Source organism: Phocoena sinus, chromosome 7 (genome assembly GCF_008692025.1).
Source record: "Phocoena sinus isolate mPhoSin1 chromosome 7, mPhoSin1.pri, whole genome shotgun sequence".
NCBI classification, from domain to species: Eukaryota; Metazoa; Chordata; class Mammalia; order Artiodactyla; family Phocoenidae; genus Phocoena; species Phocoena sinus.
In genome coordinates this window covers 63284249-63309381 of record NC_045769.1, presented here as the reverse complement: position 1 = coordinate 63309381, position 25133 = coordinate 63284249, and the positions used below count along the sequence as shown (strand labels likewise).

The window sequence follows — 25133 nt, the reverse complement described above, 5'->3', positions numbered from 1 at the left end:
TGCTACGTAATTGTCATTTACCGTATTATCTGCCTTTCTTTATAGTAATTTTAAGTTCCTTGAAGGCAGGAATCATGTCTTATTAATCTTTGCACCCCCTGTATTTTGTATGTAATCTCTGGCATATTCTAGATACCCAGTTAGTTAGTGGATTTCATTATTTGTTATAAACATGCTGTGCATTCTGAGATTGTTAATGCCAAACATGAGCACAAAAATGTTGTCTGAAGCTATCTTATATTATTCATTCTAGGGTTTCCCCTCCATTAGAATATTCATCTATTTTATATGTGTATACATTAGTTATTGAGATGGCTGTACTTATGTTTTGAATGGAATATTTTTTCTGATTTTAAATTTATTTTAAATATTAGGTCTTGGAGAAAATGCTTATGCAAGGAAAAGTCATGAAAAATACCTTATAGCTTTGAAGAGCTCTGGACTTACATATCCTGAGGATAAACTTGTATATGGTATACAAGAACCATCTGCTGGCACTAGCACTCTGGCAGTTCAAGGTTTGTTTAAATATTTAATTTGAACAATGATAACTTTTCTGTACTAAAACAAAAAACCCTTCAAACATTACTCATTATTGAAGAAATTTAAGTGCTGTGTCATTCTTTGTAAGAAAGTAGTGAAAGTAGTAAAATTGGAAGCAAGAAAGGATAGAGTCATCAAAGAAGATATTTCATTTTTCTTAAGCGAAATTTAGTTAGTTTATCAGAGGTTCTGGTTCTAACTCATGAAAAATGTAGCAGTTGCTATTTAAGAGTAGCCCCAAAGTTTAGTAGTTCAATATTTTAGTAAACCATGGTTTAAAAGTAAAAGAAAGCAATCCTTCTGAAATACCATGTGTAATTATTAAATCTGGGTTTTCACTGGAGATTTCCTATTGAAGTATAAGCCTGTTAGGCTCAAATTTATTGAAGATAAATGTTGATTTCTGCCAAAATAACTGTTAGAATGAGTTGTCTTAACAAAACTTAGTTTTTTGATATTGTTATGTCTCAAAATAATTTTAAAGTAAAGCAATATATAACAATTATGAAGGGCAATCTTTTTTCTCCTTTCCAAAGGTTTTGCAGGTGCAACAGGAACATTGGGACAACTAGATTCTTCAGATGAGGTGAGATTCAACATTTGAAACTTTTTAAAAGTAGAATTTTAAAAGTTTAAGAACTACCGTACAGATTTGTGGGTATTATCTAGTTGGAATTCCTCATTTTATAGACATGGACGCTGAACCCCAGAGTGGAATAACTTAGTCAAGGTCACACAGTTACTTAGTGACAGGACGAGAACTACAACTAGATTTTTACTTCTTGTTTGTAAATTCATTTCTCTTTTCACAGTTTAGAAATGGGAGATAGAAAGACATAGAGATATTTCTCCTATGAAAATATCCCCAAATTTATCCAAGTTGTCATATGCACAATGAAATTGTTGTTAAAAAATTTAGCTAAGTCTAGAATAATTTGCTAGAAGAATGTGAAATGTAGCTTCTTTTCTAATCTCATAATAAGGTTATATCTTATATGTCAAAGGTTATCAAAAAAAGCAATGTACTGGGCAATAGATTGTTAATTTGAAATTTCAACTTTTATAGTGTTTATTAATAATAAATGTTTCTAATAAATTCCTTATAACATTCCTGTATTTTGTTAGTATACAATTTGTAAGCAAATAATTGTTTTTTGACTTATATCTGTTTATAATCTTGGTTTCTATAAAACCTAAATTTCATATTTTTATTGATTTATGTATTTAATGATTGACATTTTAAAAACTAAATCGTTGTTAAACATTTACATGTTTTTCCTTTGAAAACCCATTTTGATTTGATAATATCATATGAACTAAGCCAAATATCCTTCTTTTGAAAACATGATTTCTTTTATGGAAGTCTTATAATTGATCTAATGCCTTATAATTTAAACTTTGTAGTAGTATATTTCCCCTCTAAGAAGGCTCCCACAAAATGCAACATTTTGTGGAGTCTCATTTTGGTCTAACAATTTTATTTCATTTATTATTTTAAAAAATTTTTATTTATTTATTTATTTTTAAAGTCTTTATTGAATTTGTTACAATATTGCTTCTGTTTTATGTTTTGGTTTTTGGCCGCAAGGCGTGTAGGATCTTAGTTCCCCAACCAGGGATTGAACCCACACCCCCTGCATCGGAAGGCGAAGTCTTAACCAACCACTGGACCGCCAGGGAAGTCCCTGGACTAACAATTTTAAAGAGTTTTCAACAAATTGGATAGGCAGTTTATTTATTTATTTGAAATATTTATTTGGTTGCCTTGGGTCTTAGTTCTGGCACGTGGGATCTTTGTTGTGGCATGTAGGATCTTTCATTGTGGCCTGGGCTTGTCTCTAGTTTTGGCGTGTGGGCCCTAGAGAGCGCGGGCTCTGTAGTTGCGGTGTGTGGGCTCAGTAGTTGTGGCATGCAGGCTTAATTGCCCCGTGGCATGTGAGATCTTAGTTCCCCAACCAGGGATCGAACCTGCGTCCCCTGCATTGGAAGGAGGACTCTTTACCACTGGGCCACCAGGGAAGTCCCTAGGTAGTTTAGTATACTGCTTCTGAGTTTTACTCTGGAAGTAGAGTGTCTGGGTTTGAATCTGGCTTCTGTACCAATTAGTAGTGTGACTTTGGATAGGTACCAATTTCTCCATGCCTGAATTTCCTCACCTGTAAAATGGAGGTAATAATAGTACTTAATGCCTGGGGTTATGATGATGATTGAATGAGTTAATATATGGAAGCACTCAGAGCAGTAGTGCCTGGCATATTGTAACACTATATGTATGTTTGTTAAATAAATAAATTAAAATAAAATCATTTAAAAAATTGTATAAATGGTTAGCTATAATTTTTGCTTTTTTGTTTTTTTTAGCTTTAAAGAGTTACTTCTAAGAACACTGCTGCCATAATGACAAATGGGGAAAACTTGCTGATATTTAAAATAGACTTTCAAAAATATATACACTATTGACTAAAACAGTAATAATTTTGTTTTGAAGCTAGGGGAAGCGAGTAATGGGGGTAAGAATGCTAATTTTTCACATGTCGAAGAGGGAAGTGATTAGGTAATAGATAGACATACGATTTTAAATTGGTTGTTCTGCTTTCTTTTTCTTTTTTTTTTTTTTTTTTTTTTTTTCGGTACACGGGCCTCTCACTGCCGTGGCCTCCCGCTGCGGAGCACAGGCTGTGCGTAGTGGGGGGAGGGGCTGGGGGATGGCTTTTGAATTTCTTCTAGAAATAATTTCTCGAGGGATATCAGAGGATTTGAAATAGGGCCTTTCTTTGGTCATTACCATTGCTTTTACTCTGTTCTTTTTAGGTCCTCTCTTCTGTTCACTTCTTTTAGATTCTTTGTTTCAGCAACTTCTGTGTGTAATATAATTTATATAATCATTTGTTTCTTAATTATGATTATGTCTCAGTGTAAATATTGTAGTAAATGCTTTTTGATGGTGACAACTTCAAAATACTTCATTTAAAAAATACTTCATTTCAGTATGTTTTCTCATAAAACACTTTTTATAATAGTAGCTGAGAACACTTTTAGAGTATGTGAATTATATTTAACTTATATATTTAAAAACAGTAAGACTTTCTGATCTTTAAATCATACTTTATAATTAAACTTTTAGTCTATTTAAAATTACTTTTTATAGTTTATATATTTATCACATTTTCCAATTGGATTGAAAATGGGGTCATTTGGACATCTGAAATCTTAAGAATTTGAAGTAGAGTTGTTTAGCTGGAAGTGGATTGAAGGGATATCTATTTTGGTTTTTCTTTTTTTTTTGCGGTACGTGGGCCTCTCACTGCTGTGGCCTCTTCCATTGTGGAGTACAGGCTCTGGACACGCAGGCTCAGTGGCCATGGCTCACGGGCCCGGCCGCTCCACAGCATGTGGGATCCTTCCGGACCGGGGCACGAACCCCTGTCCCCTGCATCGGCAGGTGGACTCCCAACCACTGCGCCACCAGGGAAGCCCTATTTTGGTTTTTCTTTAAGAGAAATTTGAGTTTCAGAGTTAGGCAGATCTGAGTTTGAATATTGCCTCATAATATTGCTGTGCTTTCTGCCAGGTTTTAAACTTCTGAACATCAGTTTCCTCATGAAAAAATGGTGATAATTCTAATGTTAGGATTAAATGGGATAACGTATGGATTACCTATTATGAACCAGATACAAATTAGGCTCCTGATAAATGTTTTCTGTCCTAGTGCTTTATATGTAGAAGGGATTCAAATACTGAAGTTTTGAGCTATCATAGGTCGTATGATAGACATTTCTGCTCATCTTTCCAGAGGAAATAGTTTATTAAAGCATGGTTTAAGAGTGATGAAGTTTAACTTTAAAATTTAAATTAAAAATTTACCCAAATATCACACAAATACATTGTAGTTGTTTTGCCAGTATTCTGAAATATGAATAAACTACAGTTTATCCAAACATTTTTATAATTTCCAATTTTTAATTAAAGATACAATGCTTATATTTCTTTTTGTGCAGATGTGCAAATAGTTCTCTGAGATATGGAATTGCTAGATTACAGGGTAGGCATATCTTAAATTTTATTAGATTTATTTTTCTGATTATAAAAGTCTCACACACATATTTAAAATGAGAAGTATGGAAAAGTACAAAGATAAGACCATTACCCAGGGCCGATCATAAAAGGGTTTTAGTGATAGGAAATTTTCTATTTAAGATTGTGATCATAATTTTTATACAAAAAATTCATTTATGTTTTATTGACTTATGTACTACAAAGTCAAATCTTGAGTTAGAAATCGAAAAGTTGTATATAACAAAACAAAAATGGGAATCAGGAGGAGGCAATTTGCAGGTTTAAAAATTTAATGAATGCTAGAGCTAAAGGAGACCTTAAAGTTCATCTTGCCTAACTCTCTTATAGATGAGGAAGCTGAATTCCAAAGAATTAACTGATTCACCCAGGCAAGTGAATTTTGTCTAGTTAGTAGTGGAGTTGCAAATGGTCGCTAGGTCTCCTCCCTGCTGGTCTTTAGTTTTTTATGTAAAGTATATAAGCCACTGTTCTTCTTATTATTTCTATACAGCAAATTTGTCCTAAACTTTGTGGCTTAAAATTACCATTTTTTGTTTTGCTCACAATTCTTTGACTCAGGAATTTGGGAATGGCAGCCAGGCAGTTCTCACTTGCTTATCTCATGCGATTCCTGTTAGTTGTTGGCTGCAACTGCAGTCATCTGAAGGCTCAGCTGAGATGGAGATTTAAGATGGCTGATGGACAGAGCTGGCAGCTGATGCCGACTGTGCACAGGGAGCTCAGCCTGCATGTGGCTTTTCCAGTATGGTGGTCTCAAGTTGTTGGGACTTCTCATATAGTTATGGCTTCTCCCAGGATGAGTAGCTCAAGAGCAGAAGCTGTGGAGCCTTTTCTGAGCTAGCCTTGGAAGTTACATAGTATCACTTCCACTGCATCCTGTTCCTTGTGAGTTGCTAAGATGGGCTCAGATTTAATGGCAAAGGAGGTAGATCCTGTCTCTCGAAGGGAGGAGTGTCAAAGAATTTGTAAACACGTTTCAAAACTTCCACAAGTGCCATTTGCCATTCTTTTGCCTGGATTCTGTTGATATCCTAGAAATGACTCGTGACATACCAATAATTGAGTATGTATTTTTCCATCTATTTCAGTCGTACTTGTCTGTTGGGAAAAACTATAACATGGTAATGAAATACCACTGTAGCTAGAAATGGCTACTGTAGGGTTTTAACTAAGATCACAAAGTTTTCCTCAAGTATAGTAGTTATTATTGTACCTCAAGAGAGTGAAAGCTTATATTTGAAGTTGTAAGAGTTTTAAAAAAGTTGATCTTTACCTTTGTAAAACAAAAGGAGATATAATAAAATTTTACAGCATTCATTGCAGTTTAAGGAACAAAATATAGTTTTGAATTTAATTAATACTGAAATTATTGAATTTAATTTATACTGAAATTATAAATTTGCATTTAATTTATACTGAAATTATAAAATTAGTGTAACTCTTCTGCTAATCTCGGGGTCTTCTGTTCTGCTTTTATTTCTTAAATGAGAAACATTATTTTAATAGGACCAGTGACCTACATGGAAAAAGCTTCCTTTTGTGCCTAGATATCATGAATAAGAACTAAGTTAATTGAGTTTTAGTGTGATATATTTAGAGGGAAAATATAAGAATTTCCACCCACTCACTTAAAAACTAATGATATTTAAAAAAACTAATGACATTAATATTTTAAATTTGTATTGTACTTCTTTTCAAAGCACTTTTTACATATATAAATGATGAAAATGCAAGCAAATTAAATTTAATAAAGGATGGAATAGATAAAGGAGAAAGTAGATGAAAGGATAAGGTAGATGGAAAGAGTATGATAGAAGAAGAGTATCCAGATACAGATGTTCTTGAACAAATACCTATTTTATGGCATTTAAAAATTTCGTTAAAGCTTTTAAAGCCATTTGCAACTGCAGGCACAAATGATTGTTTGCTTTTAGTATTTATATTTGAAATTTAATGAAGAGCTGAATATGTCTTAAGGATTGGAATTTCTACACCCTTACCTTACAGGCCCATGGGATTATTGAACAAACCCTTTTTGTGATTTCATTCTTATAATTTAACAAATTGTATAAAAAGGAAGACAGGATGAGAAGAGGGCAGTGACATCTCAAAAACTACTATAGAGAGGGACTTGTAACAATTTAAAAAATGTTGTAAGTTAGAATTGGAAGAGATCCTAGGGGTAATCTAGTCCTACCACTTTGTTTTAAAAATGAAGAACCAGGTTTGAAACTCTTAACAGCAGCAAGATTTTTCCTATTTGTAAAGTTTTACTCGAATGTGTATACTATTACTCTCTACTTAATTTTATTCACACAAGTTGTGTCAGGTATTTGTCCCTGCTGTCCCTAGAGTAAGAGAACATTATGTACTCAGCAGGGCTATTTATACACATGACATTCTTCATACTACTATTTCTTACTCTTTTTTTGTGTAGCTAATATGTAATAAGAGTAGAAAATGTTCTTTGTGTTGTATGGAACCAAAAAGAAAAGAAAATAGGAGCACATTATAACTTCATTAAGTATTTTTAAATGTAAATTTGTGTTTATTCATTTTTTGTTTAGATTTATTTATAACCATCACATAATTCAGTTCAGAAGAAAATTATCTCTAGAATTATATGTACATGGGTATAATAGAGAGTTTCTTAGAGAAAATAGGACCTCTTAGATCAAGATAACTTTTCAAGGAAAGATTATATTCACTGTGGCCATTACTGTAGCAATGTCCATTTTTCTCTGTGCAATGACCAGATCATTAATCTCTGTATGAAATCATTTAAAACACTTTCCCCCCTGTGTAACTATAAAAATATGAATGTTCATTGTGGAAAAATTGAAAAACAGAATAAAAAAATAAAAACATTTACTACCTTCAGCTGTGCTATCCAGAGATAACCATTGTTTATTTTGTTTGTTTACCTCTAGTCTTCTGTTTTGCATACTCTTACATAACTGAAAAATAAATACTTAACAAAATAAAATAAGTTACTATGTAGATGTGCTCTCAATATTCTTGCCTTTATTCAAGATAGAATGCAATGAAAAGTTAAAACTAATTTGGTCAAAACTTGCAGCAAAAGCAGGATTATTGAAATTGAAAGCCAGAGTAGCTTTTCATAAATGAATAGGTAAAAGAAAAATACTGTTTTATTTTGAGGTATAAGATTTGGTTTTAATTAGTTAGTTATCATAAATTACATTAAAGGTAAAGGGTGGGGTGGGGAATCACAGAAACTTTTGGTGAGAAGGCCTTAGAAATATCTAATATATTTCTTTTCCAGTTTAGGAATTGATTTTACAACATTCCTGACAATTGGTAACCCTCTCCATAAACACTTCCAGTGGTTGGGAGCTTTACTGAGTTTATGAAGCAACTTGTTCCTTTGTCTGATAGCTCTAATTATTAGGAATCTCTTCTCAATACTGTGTTAAATATTACAATTTTCACACATTTCTTCTTGTTTTCCCCTGTAGAAATATTTTAATTTTTACTCCCATAAGACACCCCTTTAAATTTTTAGCTTTAGTTATTTAGTATTCTCTGCTGCTCATAGCTCTTTCATCTGTTTATTCCCTTTTAAAATCTATGATCTGATTTGGTATAGAGTCATAAGGACATCTTGTCATGAAGCATGTTGTGGCCCAAGGTTTTTTGTTAGCCTTTTAGCAGCTATGCTAGACTGTCGCGAGAGCCCCAGTGGTCAAATGAAATGCCCAGATCCCCCACCCCACCCACCCCTTCAGCTCTCAGACAAGTTTGAGAGCTCCCTCTCAGCTTTGTATTTGTAGAATTGATTTAAAGCAAACAGTCTCATATTACAGTGGCTTACATAAATGTTGTTTCCATTTCATTCTAGTCTCTCAAGATCTCCTTTGGATTTTATTTTTATAACCTTATATGTTAAATGTTCCTTTTAGCTTTGTGTATTCTGTATTAACATTCTCTGAGTATTGTTTTAACCAGCTGTGAATTTACTTGACTTCTTTTTATGGAGCTCACATTTTTTTTTCATCTGTCCAGTAAATTCATCAAAGAAAGAAAGAAAGGTTAATTTGGGTTGAAAAACCATCTGTAAATTTTGCAGGGTAGGAGTTTGAATCTGATTTTTTTTGGGGGGGGGTCTTCTTCTCTCATTTTGGATTTGTATATGTATTTTATGCCTGAAACACACATAGCAATATTGTCTACTTCTGTGCCCAGGAACTAGTTAAGGTTTGGAAAGTGTTTCTGAGGGCTGTACAAATGCTGTCTGGGTTGAGGTTATTTATTTCCTCTTTTGTCCGCTGGACCATCATTTTCTCCCAGGGGTTCTGTACTGTTTTCTCATGGATAAATGGGAAAGAACTATAACTCCCTATCATGAATTTGGGGTGGGTGGGGTCTTGTCATGATAACGGAATTGTTTTCATCTTCCTTAATGCCTGAATATCCCACCACTGGAAGTTATTCCTGTTTGTTAAAAGTTTTGTTCTTTCTCAAAATAAAAAAAATGGGACTTGTAATAGATAACACAGTAATCCATTATCTTGAGCAGATTGTTGTAGTTAGGACTGGCAATCAGAATTAGTATTAAAAACATATTTATTAGCTTAAAGCTATAATTCATTGTCATCGTTGAATAAATAGAAAATTAATATTAGCAAAAAGATGATGAAATTACCTATTACTCTATCACTTAGAGGTGACTTACTGTAAACAAATATATTCTAACAGATTTTATATATAGTATATTTTAATGGCTCCGTGCTATATATATGCTGTTCGGTAACCTGCTGTTCTTACTAATGGTAGTTTTGAACATCTGTAGCAAGGGGTATATTTTAAGAGATTTTATTTGTGTGTATTATCAGTACTTAAATGGTTTCATACTCCATATGCTATTCTTCATAGCATGCCATTTTTTTCTCATTTATAGTAATAGGTTTTGAACGTCTATCTGGTCACAGTGAATATTAGACCTCTAGTATTGTTTTTCTTCATAGGATATAATGTGTGCTATAATTTATTTACCTAATCCCCTGCTCTGCTGTTGGAAACCAAAGATTTTTTTTTTCTATTATAAATAACATTGTGATGAGTATCTATGCATATAGTTCCTATTCACTTGTCTGATTATTTCTTCAGGATAAATTCCTAGAACTGGAATTTCTGTTCCAGTGATAGATATACTTTAACGACTTCTGACATGTGTATTGACAAATTGCCATTCAGGACAATAGTTTTATTATATACTCTCTCAAGCGATGTACAAGAGTACACATTTTCCCACCAGTTTAGATGGAGATAAACTCCCTTCCTAGCTGAGTTTGATATCTATGGTGATGTCAAGCTGATCTTTGTTTCTAGACTTTTGTCATTGTGCCTTTATTCATGGTGTCTTCTTGGAATGACTTTCCTTTGCTTGGCTAATTTTACTTGTCCTTTTAAAGTGTAAGGTTGGGAAATTTATAAAACTTTGTATTGCCATGACTATTGCTTGATCAAGGACACTCTTTTCATAGGAAGTTTGTATTTGAAATTATGAAGTAATCCTAACCTGGAATATAACATTAAAAGTTTTTTTTTTTTTTTCTCTCAGGGCTGGGAGAGCAGTTTCATAAATGGCTGTTAGCTAAAATCTCAAATTTTAGAACCTTCTGGGTCCTGTGGCATAGTTTTACATTCTTATGTCTGTCTTTTATGGCTCCAAATTTCATACTGGTTGAGTTTCTCTAAGAGCAAGGTGAGGGTGGCAGAGGAAGAGGAGAGTGTAGTTTGACTGTCAGTATTACTGCAAGGTAGACCATAGAGGCCTGGCTTTGGTAGGAATTAACAGGGAGAGCATATTGAAGTGCTTAGTAAATGCTGAATGACTGAGCTAAGTAGTGTCTTTGGGTAACCCCAGACTGGTCCTGAGGACTGATGCTGGACTTGGCAGAAACCTGGAGTTAAGTCTGTGGTGCGCAGGCCAAGGAGACTACACCAGTGGGTAGAGCAGCAGCTTAAAGCTGAGGCTTTTCTGCTTTGGAGATTCGATTTAATTGAGCAAGTGTCTGGGAATTTGTACCATGCTTCTAACCTGCCACCAACATAATTGGTTAGCACAACAGACTGTGTGCCAAAATGCTACCACATGTCTTTATAATACCAGTTGGCTCATATATGTTTGGAAATAATAGGAAAAAGGTGTCAGTATAACATGGAAGTTTTGGATTCCTATGCAATCTTTCCTAGCTCAGGAGAGCTGGGATAGTGGGGTAGAATCATATCCTTTAGCTGGAGGGGAAAAAACCATGAGCTATGAAGGCAGCAGGAACCTTTTTAGCAACATTCAAAGTAAATCAGAAATGAGCATCTGTACCCATCGCTCCCTCCCTAAGAGGCACATCGCTATCCTCACTGTTGGTTTCTCTAGTAGCAGGCTGCTTCCTCTGCTCCTCTTCCCTCTGTGTTGTCTCAGCCAGCTAGCTTCCCACCTTTTTGTTGTGGTAGGTTGTTAACATCCTCTGAGACAGCCTCAAATCACTCCAAGATGTTTGCCTGGGCATCCAAATGATCTCCCCAGGTACTGATTATTGCTTCTGTTACTTCTTTAGTTACAAACTTTCTAGGTTACAAAATAGGTTGTGAGTGGTCTGCCCCTCACCCTTTTATTTCCTGTAAGACTTTTTTTTTTAATTAAAAAATTTTTAATTTTATTTATTTATTTCTGGCTGTTGGGTCTTCGTTGCTGTGTGTGGGCTTTCTCTAGTTGAGGCGAGTGGGGGCTACTCTTCATTGCGGTGTGCAGGCTTCTCATTGCGGTGGCTTCTCTTGTTGCAGAGCATGGGCTCTAGGCGCACGGACTTCAGTAGTTGTGGCACACAGGCTCAGTAGTTGTGGCTCGTGGGCTCTAGAGGGCAGGCTCAGTAGTTGTGGCGCATGGGCTTAGTTGCTCCGTGGCATGTGGGATCTTCCCGGACCAGGGCATGAACCTGTGTCCCCTGCATTGGCAGGCGGATTCTTAACCACTGTGCCACCAAGGAAGACCCAGCTTTTTTTTTTTTTTTAAACATCTTTAAAGTGTTTTCTATATTTACATATTCTCTCTTTAAAATTAATTAATTAAGTTTTGGTTGCTTTGGGTCTTCGTTGTTGTGTGCGGGCTTTCTCTAGTTGCAGCGAGTGGGGGCTACTCTTATTTGTGGTGCACAGGCTTCTCATTGCGGTGGCTTCTCTTGTTGCGGAGCACGGGCTCTAGGCACGCAGGCTTCAGTGGTTTGGCATGTGGGCTCAGTAGTTGTGGCTCGTGGGCTTAGTTGCTCCACAGCATGTGGGATCTTCCTGGACATGGCTCAAACCCATGTCCCCTGCATTGGCAGGCAGATTCTTAACCACTGCACCACCAGGGAAGTCTGCCTTGTTGTTTTTCATATGAGGTTTTTTTCAGGAATGGATATATTACATGTGAGCAGAAATGCATGTATTTTCTTCTTGGATTTTTTTCCTAAGCACATTTTAATTTGTTCTAATATTATTTTTTTGACTGTCAACTCCAGCTTCTAATATTCTATGCTTATTTTTCAGAACTTGATCTCTTGAACTCATTTTGTTTGTGTTAGACTCTTCAAAGCCTTTTCTCTATTCATTGTTTTAACCCTCTTCTCCTTCTCCCCTTCCTATGCTAATCTGCTCCCTCCTTGCCTTTAGCTTCTTTGATATTATATTTATAAGGTTAGGAAAATTTTTATTTTGGCATTTTGGGGTATTTAAGAGTCTTTCATTAGAAGCACAGATTAAGTTTAAGAACTCTTATATTTTAATCCTAAGGATTTTCATGATATATTTTAATTATAATGCTAATTTGAAATTTAAAGTTAGCAGCATTAAAATATATTTTATGACAGCAAATACATAAAATCGTTGGTTAATAATATGTAAGCATGCCTGTATTGTATATTTAACATAATTTATAAGCATATTTATATTTACATAAAATGTATAAATTCATGAATAGGACTATAGATAATGCTAATTTTGTTTTTCTCCAGGAGGATCAGGATGGGAGTCAAGGTCTGGGCAAGAGAAAGAGGGTCAAACTAAGCAGTAACACCAAAGGTATTTATATTTTGTTTTTTCCTTGTATAAAAAAATGCTTAATCATTAAGAGCACTTGAAGGGAGAGTAATGTTATTAGATTTGTCTAATATGGAGAAAGTGTTGTTAGAGCGTGATTGTGGGGGGACCTCGAAAGCAAGTAAAACCCTTACTGTTGGGATTTTGTTCATTTGTTTTCTTTATAAAATGAGCAACATCATATTTGAGCCAGAAAAATAGTCTCTTCATTGAATCTTTGATTTGGATGCAGCATATTTGGTGTAAAGCTTTAATTTGATTTAAAGGATGAGCAAGAGGGAGATTTTGGGTGTGTGTGTGAGAAAAAGTAACAAGAGTGAAAGAGAGTGAGAATGAGAATGAATGGCACTTACCACATATTAAGGGCTCAGAAAGGACTCAATACATATTGTTGCAAAGGAAGAAGTAGATATGCCTGTAGTGAGGGAATAGAGTAGTAATGAGTAATATTTATTGAACTTTTTATATATGCTAGACATAGTGCTAATCACATCACATGCATTGTGTCATTTAATTCTCCAAGTAACCATATGAAGCAGGTTTTATTATTATTATTTTATGAATGAGGAAATGGAGGCATGTTAGGTTTAACAGCTAATGAGAAGTAGGTCCTTAATTCAAATCCCAGAGTTTAAATGCTTTATCACTATATTTTCTTGACCCTTCCTAAAAGCTTTTCTAGAGTACTTGTTATTAGTTGGCAGCCTGTGCTCTGGATTTTTGCCATGGATTTCCAAATCTTAACATAGTCTATTTTCTGGGTTAGTATGGTCTGTTAGAAAGTCTCCAGAGGTTAAAATATTATTTTGATGAAAAGATTCTTACTTCTGGTGCTAAGTGTGTCTTGTGGAAAGTTTAGGACTGCTTGGAAGGTGGAGCAAGCAGGCAGTTTCCGTTGAGGCTCATTTTGTAAGTCTGCAAGTCTTTACTTAGTTACTCATGTTGTCACCTTTAACTTACAGACTGTTAGCAAAGGGCATGAAATTTGATTTGCTGGCCAACATGCACATCTTCCCTTTCTTCGTGGCCCAGCAGAGAACCTGTAATGCCTGAAAGAAATTAGAAGTCCATATGGCTAACTGCCCCCTTGACTTACCAGAGTTGTCCGTGTGTTTACCTGAGTTCTTGAGACACATCTGAGTTGGAGGAGATTGTTAGGCATATACTTGAGTTTACGCTTCAGGGATGTTCAGAAAATACCTGTTATGGCATAAGAGGTCATTGTTTTCCTTCAGCCTGGTCAAACTCTGGCTGAAGTTACTTTTTATGCAGCCTTTATGTTGAAGTTGATTTTCTATTATATAAATTCTTTTGCATTTGAGATTGATTGTTTTCTCTTCCTTCCTCTACTGGTAAGAAGTGGTATAGAGATTTAAGACTTGATCAGTTATCATGTTTGGTTTAAGTATGTATGTGGAAGAAGTGGCTTTTTGAAAAAGTTGAAAGTGAGGCTTTTTGAATTAGTAGAACCTCTGTTTTCAAAAAGTAATTGTTGCTTTTGAAAATGTCTGAAGTTCAGGGAGTGGTTTAGTTTTTGTAAGAATTTGATTCAACAGTTTGAAAGTGAGCTGAAAATAAAACATGTAATGATAGGCAAGAGGAGAGGCACTGTGCTAACAAACACATCACTGTCTATTCTCAAAACTGCAATTTTAAGGGTGAAAAGCCTAGGCCTAGAGGGCTTCAGCTAACATGGCCAAGATTATTGAGCTTGTGAGTTGCAGAGGCTGGACTCTGCTGTCTAAATTAAATGCTGTTATACATTTGTACCACATACTGATTCTTCAAAAATCTCTTTTTACAATTTGGCTTGAGTTGTTTAGGCGTTGTAAAGGTCATGGCAATTTTATGAAGATTTTAAAGGTAAATAATCATACATAACTAATGGAAGCATTTCTAACCACATTTCCATAACATAACACGTAATACATATAACACATGCTTTAAATATCTTTGGAAACTGATATCATTTATTTTAAGAATAACAGTGAAGACATTGTGGGTTTTTCTCCCTTCTTTAAAATGTCTGAAGTTAGAAAAATTGGATTGTACATAACTGCAGCATTTTAGTAGAAGCCATAGCTTTTCTGGTGCGTTCAGATTGTTTTATTTATTTAAAACAAAGTTAATGTATCTTTTTTAATGCTTGACATATAATAATTATGGTAGCTTCAGGCTTTTCTTTGGCTAATACAAGCTTGCAGAGAGTTATAACTGAATTTTAGGATAAATACTGCTAGTTTTGTTCAACTTTGTAATTATTTTCAGAAGCTCTTCTCTGTGAGGGTTTTATTTTTTTGGTAGTCTGTGAAATTTTCAGTCATGTTAGTACCAAGTGAATTTTGAGAATTAAATTGGCTTCAGCAATGTGTGCTGTGGATTATATTCTAAGTTTTAATTGTAATCCTTATATTCCTGTCACCTGATTCATTTGGTCCCTAATTTTATTACTTCTTTGGCTTTGAATCTGTCAGCTTGTGCCTTTGAATATATTTTACCTCATTTCTTGCAGGACTGGTTTATGTTTATTTTTAAATCATTGCCATATCCTGGGAATGATCTATTTCAAGAGGAAGAGATTTCTGTTTTACAAGTAGAAAATTCTGAGATTTGGAAAATAAAGAATTATTGTTTCCAATAAAGGGATGTGTAGTGTAATTGTATTTATACTTTTACTCCTACTATATACGGTTTATACTAAAGGCACCACTGAAAGGGAGTTAGGTAGGGGATTAGCAGATACTTTGGTCTCTCTGTAATCTAAATCATAGTGTCTCTAGATTAATGAAATTATTATTCTGAAAATAATGGATTATTAATTATTAATCTAACATGGGGTTAAAGTTACATCTAACTTTAAAGCTGATTCAAGTCTTATTAAACTCAGTGTTTTACAAAAGAATCAAGAGAGTGATTAAATACTGAGTTGTTACTCATTTAGACCCGTTACCTGAGGAGATGTGGTATGAACACATTACTCAATAATAGAAGAACTGTGACACTGGGGTAGGATTGGGGTAAGGTTAATTGAAAAAACTCTGCAGGTTTACCCTGCAAGACTACTTCAACTGTGATATAATTAAGGGCTGTACCTGAGTATTTTGGTTCATGTGATACTGGTTTTTCAAATATCTCATCTAACTCTAGTCTCTGCTTAAGCACTGTCACTGAAACAGTCCATTGATAGTTGACACTTGATGCCCTTATCTTCTTGATGCCCTTATGTGAGCTGATGATCCAGAGCAGTATCCCAAGATAATTTGCTCCAATAAAGATTAATGGAATTTTCTAGTTCATTTTGAGGGGAAGAAATTAGAGAAAGTGAGAGAAAGAGATAGCCAAAGTATTAAAAATATTCAGTTCACACTTTGCTGTACACCTTGAAACTAACACAACATGGTTAATCAACTATACTCCAATGTAAAATAAAAATTTAAAACATTTCAATTCATCATATACCAGTTGAGACCTTTCTGTTGATTAAGCATGGCAAGGAGGCAGAGATAAGCAAGAGACAGCCTAACCCTCAAGGAGTGGTACTTGGCTTTAGAAAATAAACTTTCCAGTAAATAATTTTATCCCCCCCTTTGAATACCTTTATTCAAAAGGGGCATGCATTTCCTGTTTCCTCCATGCATGAAGAGGGCATCTTGAGTCCAGTACAAGTAAGCATATCTAATGTTCTATGTGTTTCCCGGTATGTTCCTACCAGAAGAAAGTAAATGCTTCTGTATACTAGAGTAAGCAATGTACTAGTGATTATCTTCTCTAGTGAAGTTAATATTTCATTTATGAAGGATAATTTTAGAGAAATAAATTATTCATCCATAAAGATTTTTTTCAAAAATAAAAAATTTAGATAACTTTGGAGTTTATGTCCTTAATAGTATGTTTTTAGGTTAAAATTATTATTACTGTTTTAAATTAAGTGCCATGAATATTGTTCTTGTAAGATAATTGTTTTAAATCTTAGTAGAAATTTTAGATAAATGGCTTATGTTTAAGGTCAAGTAATTACGTATTTTTCTAGTAACTGCTTTATATTAAATTATAAGGATTAAGTATTTTATTATTTATATACTGTGGACATTGTAGAAATTTAGCTTGATATTGTTAGCATTATCATTTGAATTATTGAAAGGATAGCCTTAATTTTTAGGTATGTTCAGAAGTTTGAGGTTGATGGGTTATTAATCATGGTAAGGTTTAGTGAGATGAGCAACTTAAATCATTAGGGTGATAAATTTTATTTTTATTATGTAGATCAATCCATAATGGATGTTTTGAAGCATAAAAGTTTCTTAGAAGAACTATTGTTTTGGACCATAAAGTATGAATTTCCCCAGAAGATGGTGACTTTCTTACTCAACATGCTTCCAGATCAAGAGTATAAGGTATCTACATTTTTTCCTTCCTTTCTGAACTTTGCTCCTCTTTCTTCGCCTTTTCAATATTAAATCTTTTTGATATATTTCTCAGCTCTGTTGCCAAAAGAGGGCCTGCACAAAAAGCACAGTATTGTAGATCTGAGTCAGAGCACCATTACAGAGCAGGATTCCTAAGGGTTGCCTTTGTGCATGAAACTTGGTCCAAAGGGATTGCTGGGGGACAAACAAAAACACAGTTGCACAAATAAATATGTAGTTACAAATTGTAGTAAGTTCTCTAAAGGAGAAAGGTACAAGGTGCTATGAGAATGTTTAATGGGGGCAACTGAATTCAGATTGTATGGTTAGGCATGGGAAAAGCATGGAGTTTGTAGCTGCTCTCCATAACTGTTACAGACATAATGGTATTGACTCATGTACACATGTACATAGGTGAAGTCTCTAGTTTCAGAGGGTGTGGACTCACCTGTTACTACCATATGGTTATGGCAAAGTTATATAACCTAGTGTCTGAAAAGACAGTAAATCATGCTATAGTTCTTATGGTTTAGGTAGTAAAGCCTCTTTAGGAGTGACACTTTAATAATGCTGTTGTTTTGTGTCTTTATACCTGCTTAAGAAAACAATAGAGGAAGTGTATATGGTATACAGAAGACAATATTTAGTCAGAATAGTGGTTGGCTTTCAGATCAAATAGGAAAAGATATTATTTCTTTTGGAGTAGTCACATTGACTCACTTATTGTTTAGTTATATAAACAACTCTGTGATGGTTTTCAGGTGAGGCTTTAGATTTTGTTGTTAAAGTTGGTAGCACAGAACAAAGACACATACTTTGACATTAGTGAATTGATATATTTGTGAGCAAAGTGAAGATTTGTATTTTTAGACTATCTTTGTAATTGCTTTAAAACTTTAATAATTTAAAATACATATTGAACATTTTTTTAACCACCAAAGTATTTTGCTAATTTTCCAAAAAAAGGACAAATGTAAGACTACCATCATCACTGAAATTATTTTTCCATTTATCTTGGATATCATCACAAGCTAATCATAACTTAAAAATGCTAGTATAATATGTTGGAAAATGTGTTGTAAAACTTAAACTGTGTTTTTTTTCTTCCTATTTAAAACATTTTACAGGTTGCTTTTACAAAAACTTTTGTTCAGCATTATGCTTTCATTATGAAAACACTGAAGAAAAGTCATGAATCAGACACAATGTCTAACAGAATTGTGCATATTAGTGTTCAGTTGTTCAGCAATGAGGAGCTAGCCAGACAGGTAACAGAAGAATGTCAGCTGCTGGATATTATGGTCACTGTGCTGTTATACATGATGGAAAGTTGCCTTATTAAAAGTGAGCTACAAGGTAAACTCAGAATTATTTTCACTAGTTTTATAAGTATACTTTGTATAACTAATCTTAAAAACTTCCTTTATGCTTAAAAATAGCTTTTAAAAATATTATAAAATAATACGTTTGTTAAAGAAACATTTTTTAAAATTTCAGCAAAATTTAAAGAAAAACTTTAAAATCACCTATAGTTTTGTTATTCACAAATAATATTAACAAATATTTTGGGATATTTTCTGTCTTTTTGTGTGATGTGAGTATATTTATAGATGAGAATATGTACTTTAAAATATGCTATCAAGTGTACACATCAAGAACATGTTCTTTCATGATTGCGGGTAGTAATAGCATACGACTTGACCATTATTTAACCATTTTCTTATTAATTAGATATGTTTCTGTTTTTTTAATCATGAATTTGTTACTGTCAGCTTTAGACATTTTATATGCATATACTTTTATAATTTAAAAGTTGGAATAAATCTTGCCTTTTATATGTTCCTTTAGTGTGATCTTTAATTTTCTTCCTTTATGCCTCCTCAAATTTCCATAACATTTCTAGGAATTCCTCCCATTCTTATTTCTTTGTGGTCTTTCATCTTGACTTCACCTCCTTGTAATAATTTATATTGTTTGAGTATTTGCTCTGTACTAGGCGCTGTGTTAATACTATTTATATGTTGTCTCAATTAAGCTTCTGAACAACTCTCTATCTTTTTTTTTTTTTTTTTGCGGTACGCGGGCCTCTCACTGCTGTGGCCTCTCCCGTTGCGGAGCACAGGCTCCGGACGCGCAGGCTTAGCGGCCATGGCCCACGGGCCCAGTCGCTCCGCGGCATGTGGGATCTTCCCGGACCGGGACACGAACCCGTGTCTCCTGCATTGGCAGGCGGACTCTCAACCATTGCGCCACCAGGGAAGCCCCTGAACAACTCTCTAGATTGGCGTTATTATTATTTCCACTTTCAAGATGAATAAATTGAAGTTTAAAGAAATTAAGTCATTTGCTGTAGATTATATAGTTAGTAGATGACAGAGCCAAGAAGGACTTTATATCTCCTGATGTCAAATCTTTGTTCTTAGCCACAATACAGCCAGGCTGTGTCTTCACTTGTTGGCACTTGGAGCTAAACTTAAAAAGTAACAACAAATAATGCCTCAAATTAAATCTTAGGACCTTTCCATTCTCTGTGGATGGGAGATCTTATACTTGAGACTTGCCTTCTACTGTTGTCTCCTTTTGCATATCAGCTTCTATTTTCTCTTTATACTGATAGTCTGCCTATTCTCAGATGCAATACCATAGCCTGAAAATTTATACAGGACTCAGTGCAGGGCATGATGCCTTATATATGATAATAGCTTGCTAATAATGATGATGGCTACCATCTTTTGAGCACTTACTGTATACCATGCTTTTTTTTTCAGTACTTTATATGTATTATCTAATTTATCAGTAATTCTGGAGAGGAGATGTTGTTTTTTCCATTTTATAGATGAGACATTTCTGGTTTAGGAAGTTGAAAAGTCAGTGATCTATGGTTTTATAGCTGTAAGTGGTAAAGCTAGGTGTCTAACCCATACTCTGACCCACTGCGTAACTCTGCCTTCCCATTGTAGGTATAGTGGGAGAATAATATATTATTTACATTGAACAGTATACCTCTTTACCTTTTTAAAAGAAAAATTAAGAGCTGCTTTGTATTGTACTATTTCTGTCTTTGTGTAGGATGACCTTTTCTTTCTTAGAGATTTGGCTACGTATTATTACTTTCTCTTTTCTTTTTTGAAATAGTGTCTATCATCATTCAGCTATATCAGTGATGTTCTTTTTTTTTTTTTTGCGGTACGCGGGCCTCTCACTGTTGCGGCCTCTCCCATTGTGGAGCACAGGCTCCGGATGCGCAGGCTCAGCGGCCATGGCTCATGGGCCCAGCTGCTCTGCGGCATGTGGGATCTTCCCGGACCGGGGCACGAACCCGCGTCCCCTGCATCGGCAGGCAGACTCTCAACCGCTGCGCCACCAGGGAAGCCCTATCAGTGATGTTCTTATGTGTAGAATTATATAACTAGAAAAGGACTTTTCACAAGTACAGTATTTTTAATTTATAAACTGGAAAACTTTAAAAAAGTTAGAAGTATTTACTCTTTTGAAAAGAATCTTGAGTCTATTTTCCTGACTAAGTGGTTTAGCTATGCTTCTTTTATGTGGTTTGCATTTCAGAGGAGAATGTTTGGGAGGAAGATGTATATGAGTCTGCCTCCCACTTTTTGCTATAGGCATCTTTCCTGAGAGAGTTTTTATGTTCATTTCCTTATCTTCCGGTCACTCATTAACCCACCTCAATCTAGTGTCTGCTTCCGTCATTCTATTGTTGTCTCCAAAATTGTCCATGACTCCGGTAGCCACATGTCCTACTTTCCCCAGAACAGCTCCAAGTTATGCCTGTTATTTTTTTTATTTTTATTTTTTTTGTGGTACGTGGGCCTCTCACTGTTGTGGCTGCTCCCATTGCGGAGCACGGGCTCCGGATGTGCAGGCTTAGCAGCCATGGCTCATGGGCCCAGCCGCTCCGTGGCATGTGGCATCTTCCCAGACCGCGGCACGAACCTGCGTCCCCTGCATCGGCAGGCGGACTCTCAACCACTGCGCCACCAGGGAAGCCCTGCCTGTTATTTTGACATCATTTTTCATACAGTCCTTTTTACTCTCAAAAGTGTCCCTGTTTATATGATAAATTATATGGTCACCCTTTCTATGACTACATGATAAGGAAGCCAGCGGCAACACTTTGGACCTTATCTTGCTTGATTTTCATTATCATTTTACACTGTTGATTCTCTGTTCTTTGTGTGGCATGAAACTATTTTCTACTTGTTCTATCAGTGTTGGTGTTTCTTGGCACTTGGTCTTGCTGTCTCTGTGCTTCTCACTTTTCCCATATTTTCCGAAATCGTATTACATGGTCTTAGTTGCTTTCTACACATACTTCCTTCTTATGCAGTTAGTCTGTCCTGGAAATTCTTACACGAATTGAATTTTCCAAAAGCTAAATAGCTATAAGTAGCATTGCTAAGATCTTTAAATATAAATGTATTTTTTCTAGCAATAAATTACATTATTTCTAAGCCAAGTCTAAAACTATCTTTAGTTCCTGTTCTGTTTTTTTTCCTCTTTCAAAAGTAGCATAACATTTCATGTTACATACTTACTGGTTTTCTAAAAGCACCATATGTTTTCCCTGTTTTTACATGAAGAGTATTGGAATGAGCTTTAAATATATTGAACTAGCTACAGATATTACGCAAGTTCTTTATACTTCTTACTTTGTAATAGCCCCTATCTAGCCTTTGTATACATTGCCATTAGACAATATTTGAAAATTTTGTCTACACTGTTAGTAAATGTAGGAGCTGATACAATGAGAATTCACATGGCCACAGCACAGCTAAAGATTAATAGGAAAAAGCCTCTAGTAGTACGTGCTCCCTTCCTTATACTTTTACTTTGTTGAATTCATTTCTGCACCATACTACTTTGTGATTCCAAATATAACTCATAACTTCCCATATCTCTGAAATTTTACAGTTTGTCTTATGCAACTGTCTGTTTAAAATGGAACTTAAAACCATGTGTTGTGGGACTTCCCTGGTGGCGCAGTGGTTAAGAGTCTGTCTGCCAGTGCAGGGGACACGGGTTTGAGCCCTGGTCAGGGAAGATCCCACATGCCACAGAGCAACTAAGCCCGTGCGCCGCAACTACTGAGCCTGCACTCTAGAGCCTGTGAGCCACAACTGCCGAGCCCTTGTGCCACAACTACTGAAGCCTGCGCACCTAGAGCCCATGCTCTGCAACAAGAGAAGCCACTGCAGTGAGAAGCCTGTGCACCGCAACGAAGAGTAGCCCCCGCTCACTGCAACTAGAGAAAGCCCACACAGCAATGAAGACCCAACACAGCAAAAATAAATAAATTTTTAAAAAATGGTTAACTTAAAAAAAAAAAAAGGAATAAAGTTTAAAAAAAAAAAACAAACCAAACTATGTGTTGCATAACTATAGGAATGTCTGTAGTTGCTAATAATGCCAGATTGATCTTCTGTCCTGCATATCAAATTGTTTATTAAACTATATCCTTTGGATGTCTACAAGCACCTCAGACACTCAGTGTCAGCACCAAAAACCCATTCTATCTCTATCAAGCCTGCTTCTTTTCTATTGCATTTGTGCATATGTGTGTATGTGTATATATGTATGTGTGTATTAGCACTCAAGTCGGTGTGTTGGTACCACTCTAACCATCTACAGAGTTGCCCAACCTAAAAACCTAGGAGTAATTTTTGACTTCTTACTCTTTGTAGAGGTAGTGAACATCACCAGGTCTGTCATTTAAATCCTTCTGAATATCTTAGAATAGCCAGTTCTTTTCATCTCTGCATCTTCATGCCAACACCATAGTTCAAGCCATTGCCATCTTTAGGCCTTCTACTGCTAGTCATCAGCACCCTCCTATATAATCAGTCTCAACACTAAACATCTAGTCATGTCCTCTCTCTTAAAACCCCCTCTGTGGCTTGCCATTCTCTTCACATGAACTGCAGACTCCTGAAGCTGATTTATGAGGCCATCTAGACTCATTTGTGCCACCTATTCTCTGCATTCTTTGTCCCAGTAATTCCATCCTTTTTTATACTGCTTCCTCTACTTAGAACATCATTTCCTCTCCATCCCTAGTTTATTTGGTTAATCCCAATTTCTGCTTCCTTCTGTAAATCTCAGTTAAACATCACTTCCTCAGGAAACTCTTTTCCTTAATTGTAGACCAGCTTATATATGTTCTTAGGACTTCTTGTACTTTTCCTATTACAGACCTTACCACACTCTGTCTTCTTAGATATTAACCTCAGTGGAGAGAGAGAATGTATAAATCTTGATTTTTTTTACTGCTTTATTTTCAGAGCTTACTAGATTACCTGACCCTCAGTAGGAGCTCAGTAAATATTTGTGGATGAGTGAATATCATTTAACACTGATTCATTGCTCTCTCTGTATCTATATTTGGAAAAGTATCAGTTGGATAAAAATAGAAGCTCTAATCATGTTATTTCATAAAAGATTCCAAGGTATTTTTCGCAAGAACAGTAGTACTTAAAGCAGTGTCAGGAAAATAGTGATTTTGATTAATTATTTTCTGCTTATTCATCCTCTGATTTCAATTAAATAGAACAGTGATTCTCAATGTTTTAAAAAATTAAAAAATCCCGGCATCCCTAGGCACTGTCCCATCAGTATCAGCTGCTCACCAACTCACAGTGGCAGTAGTTGTCAGAGAGGACGTTTCTGAATCTCAGATGTGGGTAATTTATAAAAGCTCCCTTACCCCCACTTCCTCATTCAGTTATACCTGTTGTGGGTCCTGTTCTTATGTCTTGTTAAATTTGAGTTGGGTAAAGTAATTTCATGGGCTGAAACCTAAATTTAATTTATGGAAATAAGAAGTGCAGTAGAAGCCCTCTTCACTGATGAGTTTGACTACGAGGTGGTTATTTGAAAAGTTGGTTAAAGTGAGGCATTGTTAAAAAGTGATACATACGTATCTTAAACAGTGGATTTTAACTTAAACCACAGGAATGTATGTTTGTTCTCCAACCTTTTAATTTTGGGCAAAGCAGTTGTAAGGTATGGTTTTCTTTACTGGAGTTCTCCCTCGTCCTTCTTGTATATACCACATCTGTAAAGCAGCATCTGTGATTTTCATTTTCTTTAAAGTAGAGTAAGAACATAAAGATTTTCATGAAGCAGTCTGAGTGTAAAATCCTTCTAGACTTTTGTGATTTTTCTCCTCCAAGATTTTCTTAGGCACTTTTACTGTCTTTCAAAAGCTTATGATCCAGTTTTTGTTATACCTCTATTTATGCATTCATATTTTATCAGATTATGTATTTGTAACTTAAATTTTATAATTACAGTAAAAAGAACAATTAGTATGAACAGAAGCAAAAACAGACTCTGGATAAGCTTATACCTTGGGGCTTGTGTACTAGGGAATAGGCTACAAGCTTTGAGCATTCTGTGTATTATGGGTATTAGTGTGTTTTACAGTGGGAATGGGGGGCTTGTTTGTCCAGTGAATCAGTTAAGCTGGAATAGGTCAACAGAGCTAATGCATACATGCTATAACTTCTAATAGTAAAGTTTTTGTACAAACCTAATCCTCCCCATCTCCTCCTTCCAGCAATGTATTTAAACTTTGAGGATTTTTTTTTAAAGCTTAAGAAATTTATGTGTGTCTTTTGTTGTTTCATTTTTGAAATACCGTGTTAAAAATTGTTTTTACATGTCCTTTGAATAGAAGAAAGCAATTAAATATATATTGTTTAAGTCATACAGATTTTATTGAAAAGATAGAATGAGATTAATCTAGGGATAAAAACATTTTATTGATTAGAACTGAAAATATTGCATTATATCATTAAAATCAAGAAAATAATAAGGTTTTATAAACATGTAACTAAATATCATGTAATATGTTAGACGTGGTAATAATTATTATAATGATGTGCTAGGTGTTATGTTAACATTTCATTTAATTCCCTTAAGATATGTGTCTTTTTCTGTTTTACAGATGAGGAAATTGATTCAGAGCTATGTAATATACCTAAAGCCATA

The 25133-nt window shown here is 35.0% G+C and overlaps 1 protein-coding gene across 3 annotated transcripts in view; it reads left to right on the top strand.

Annotated features, from left to right (window-relative positions):
• UBR3 (ubiquitin protein ligase E3 component n-recognin 3) overlaps window positions 1–25133 on the top strand; it is a 232659-nt gene that overhangs the window by 48611 nt on the left and 158915 nt on the right. For all 3 annotated transcript variants that reach the window (XM_032637364.1, XM_032637365.1, XM_032637363.1), the window contains exons 4-8: window positions 375–518; window positions 1080–1129; window positions 12636–12702; window positions 16984–17114; window positions 18254–18482. In XM_032637364.1, the coding sequence (XP_032493255.1) occupies window positions 375–518; window positions 1080–1129; window positions 12636–12702; window positions 16984–17114; window positions 18254–18482 (621 nt within the window). The remainder of the gene's footprint in view (window positions 1–374; window positions 519–1079; window positions 1130–12635; window positions 12703–16983; window positions 17115–18253; window positions 18483–25133) is intronic.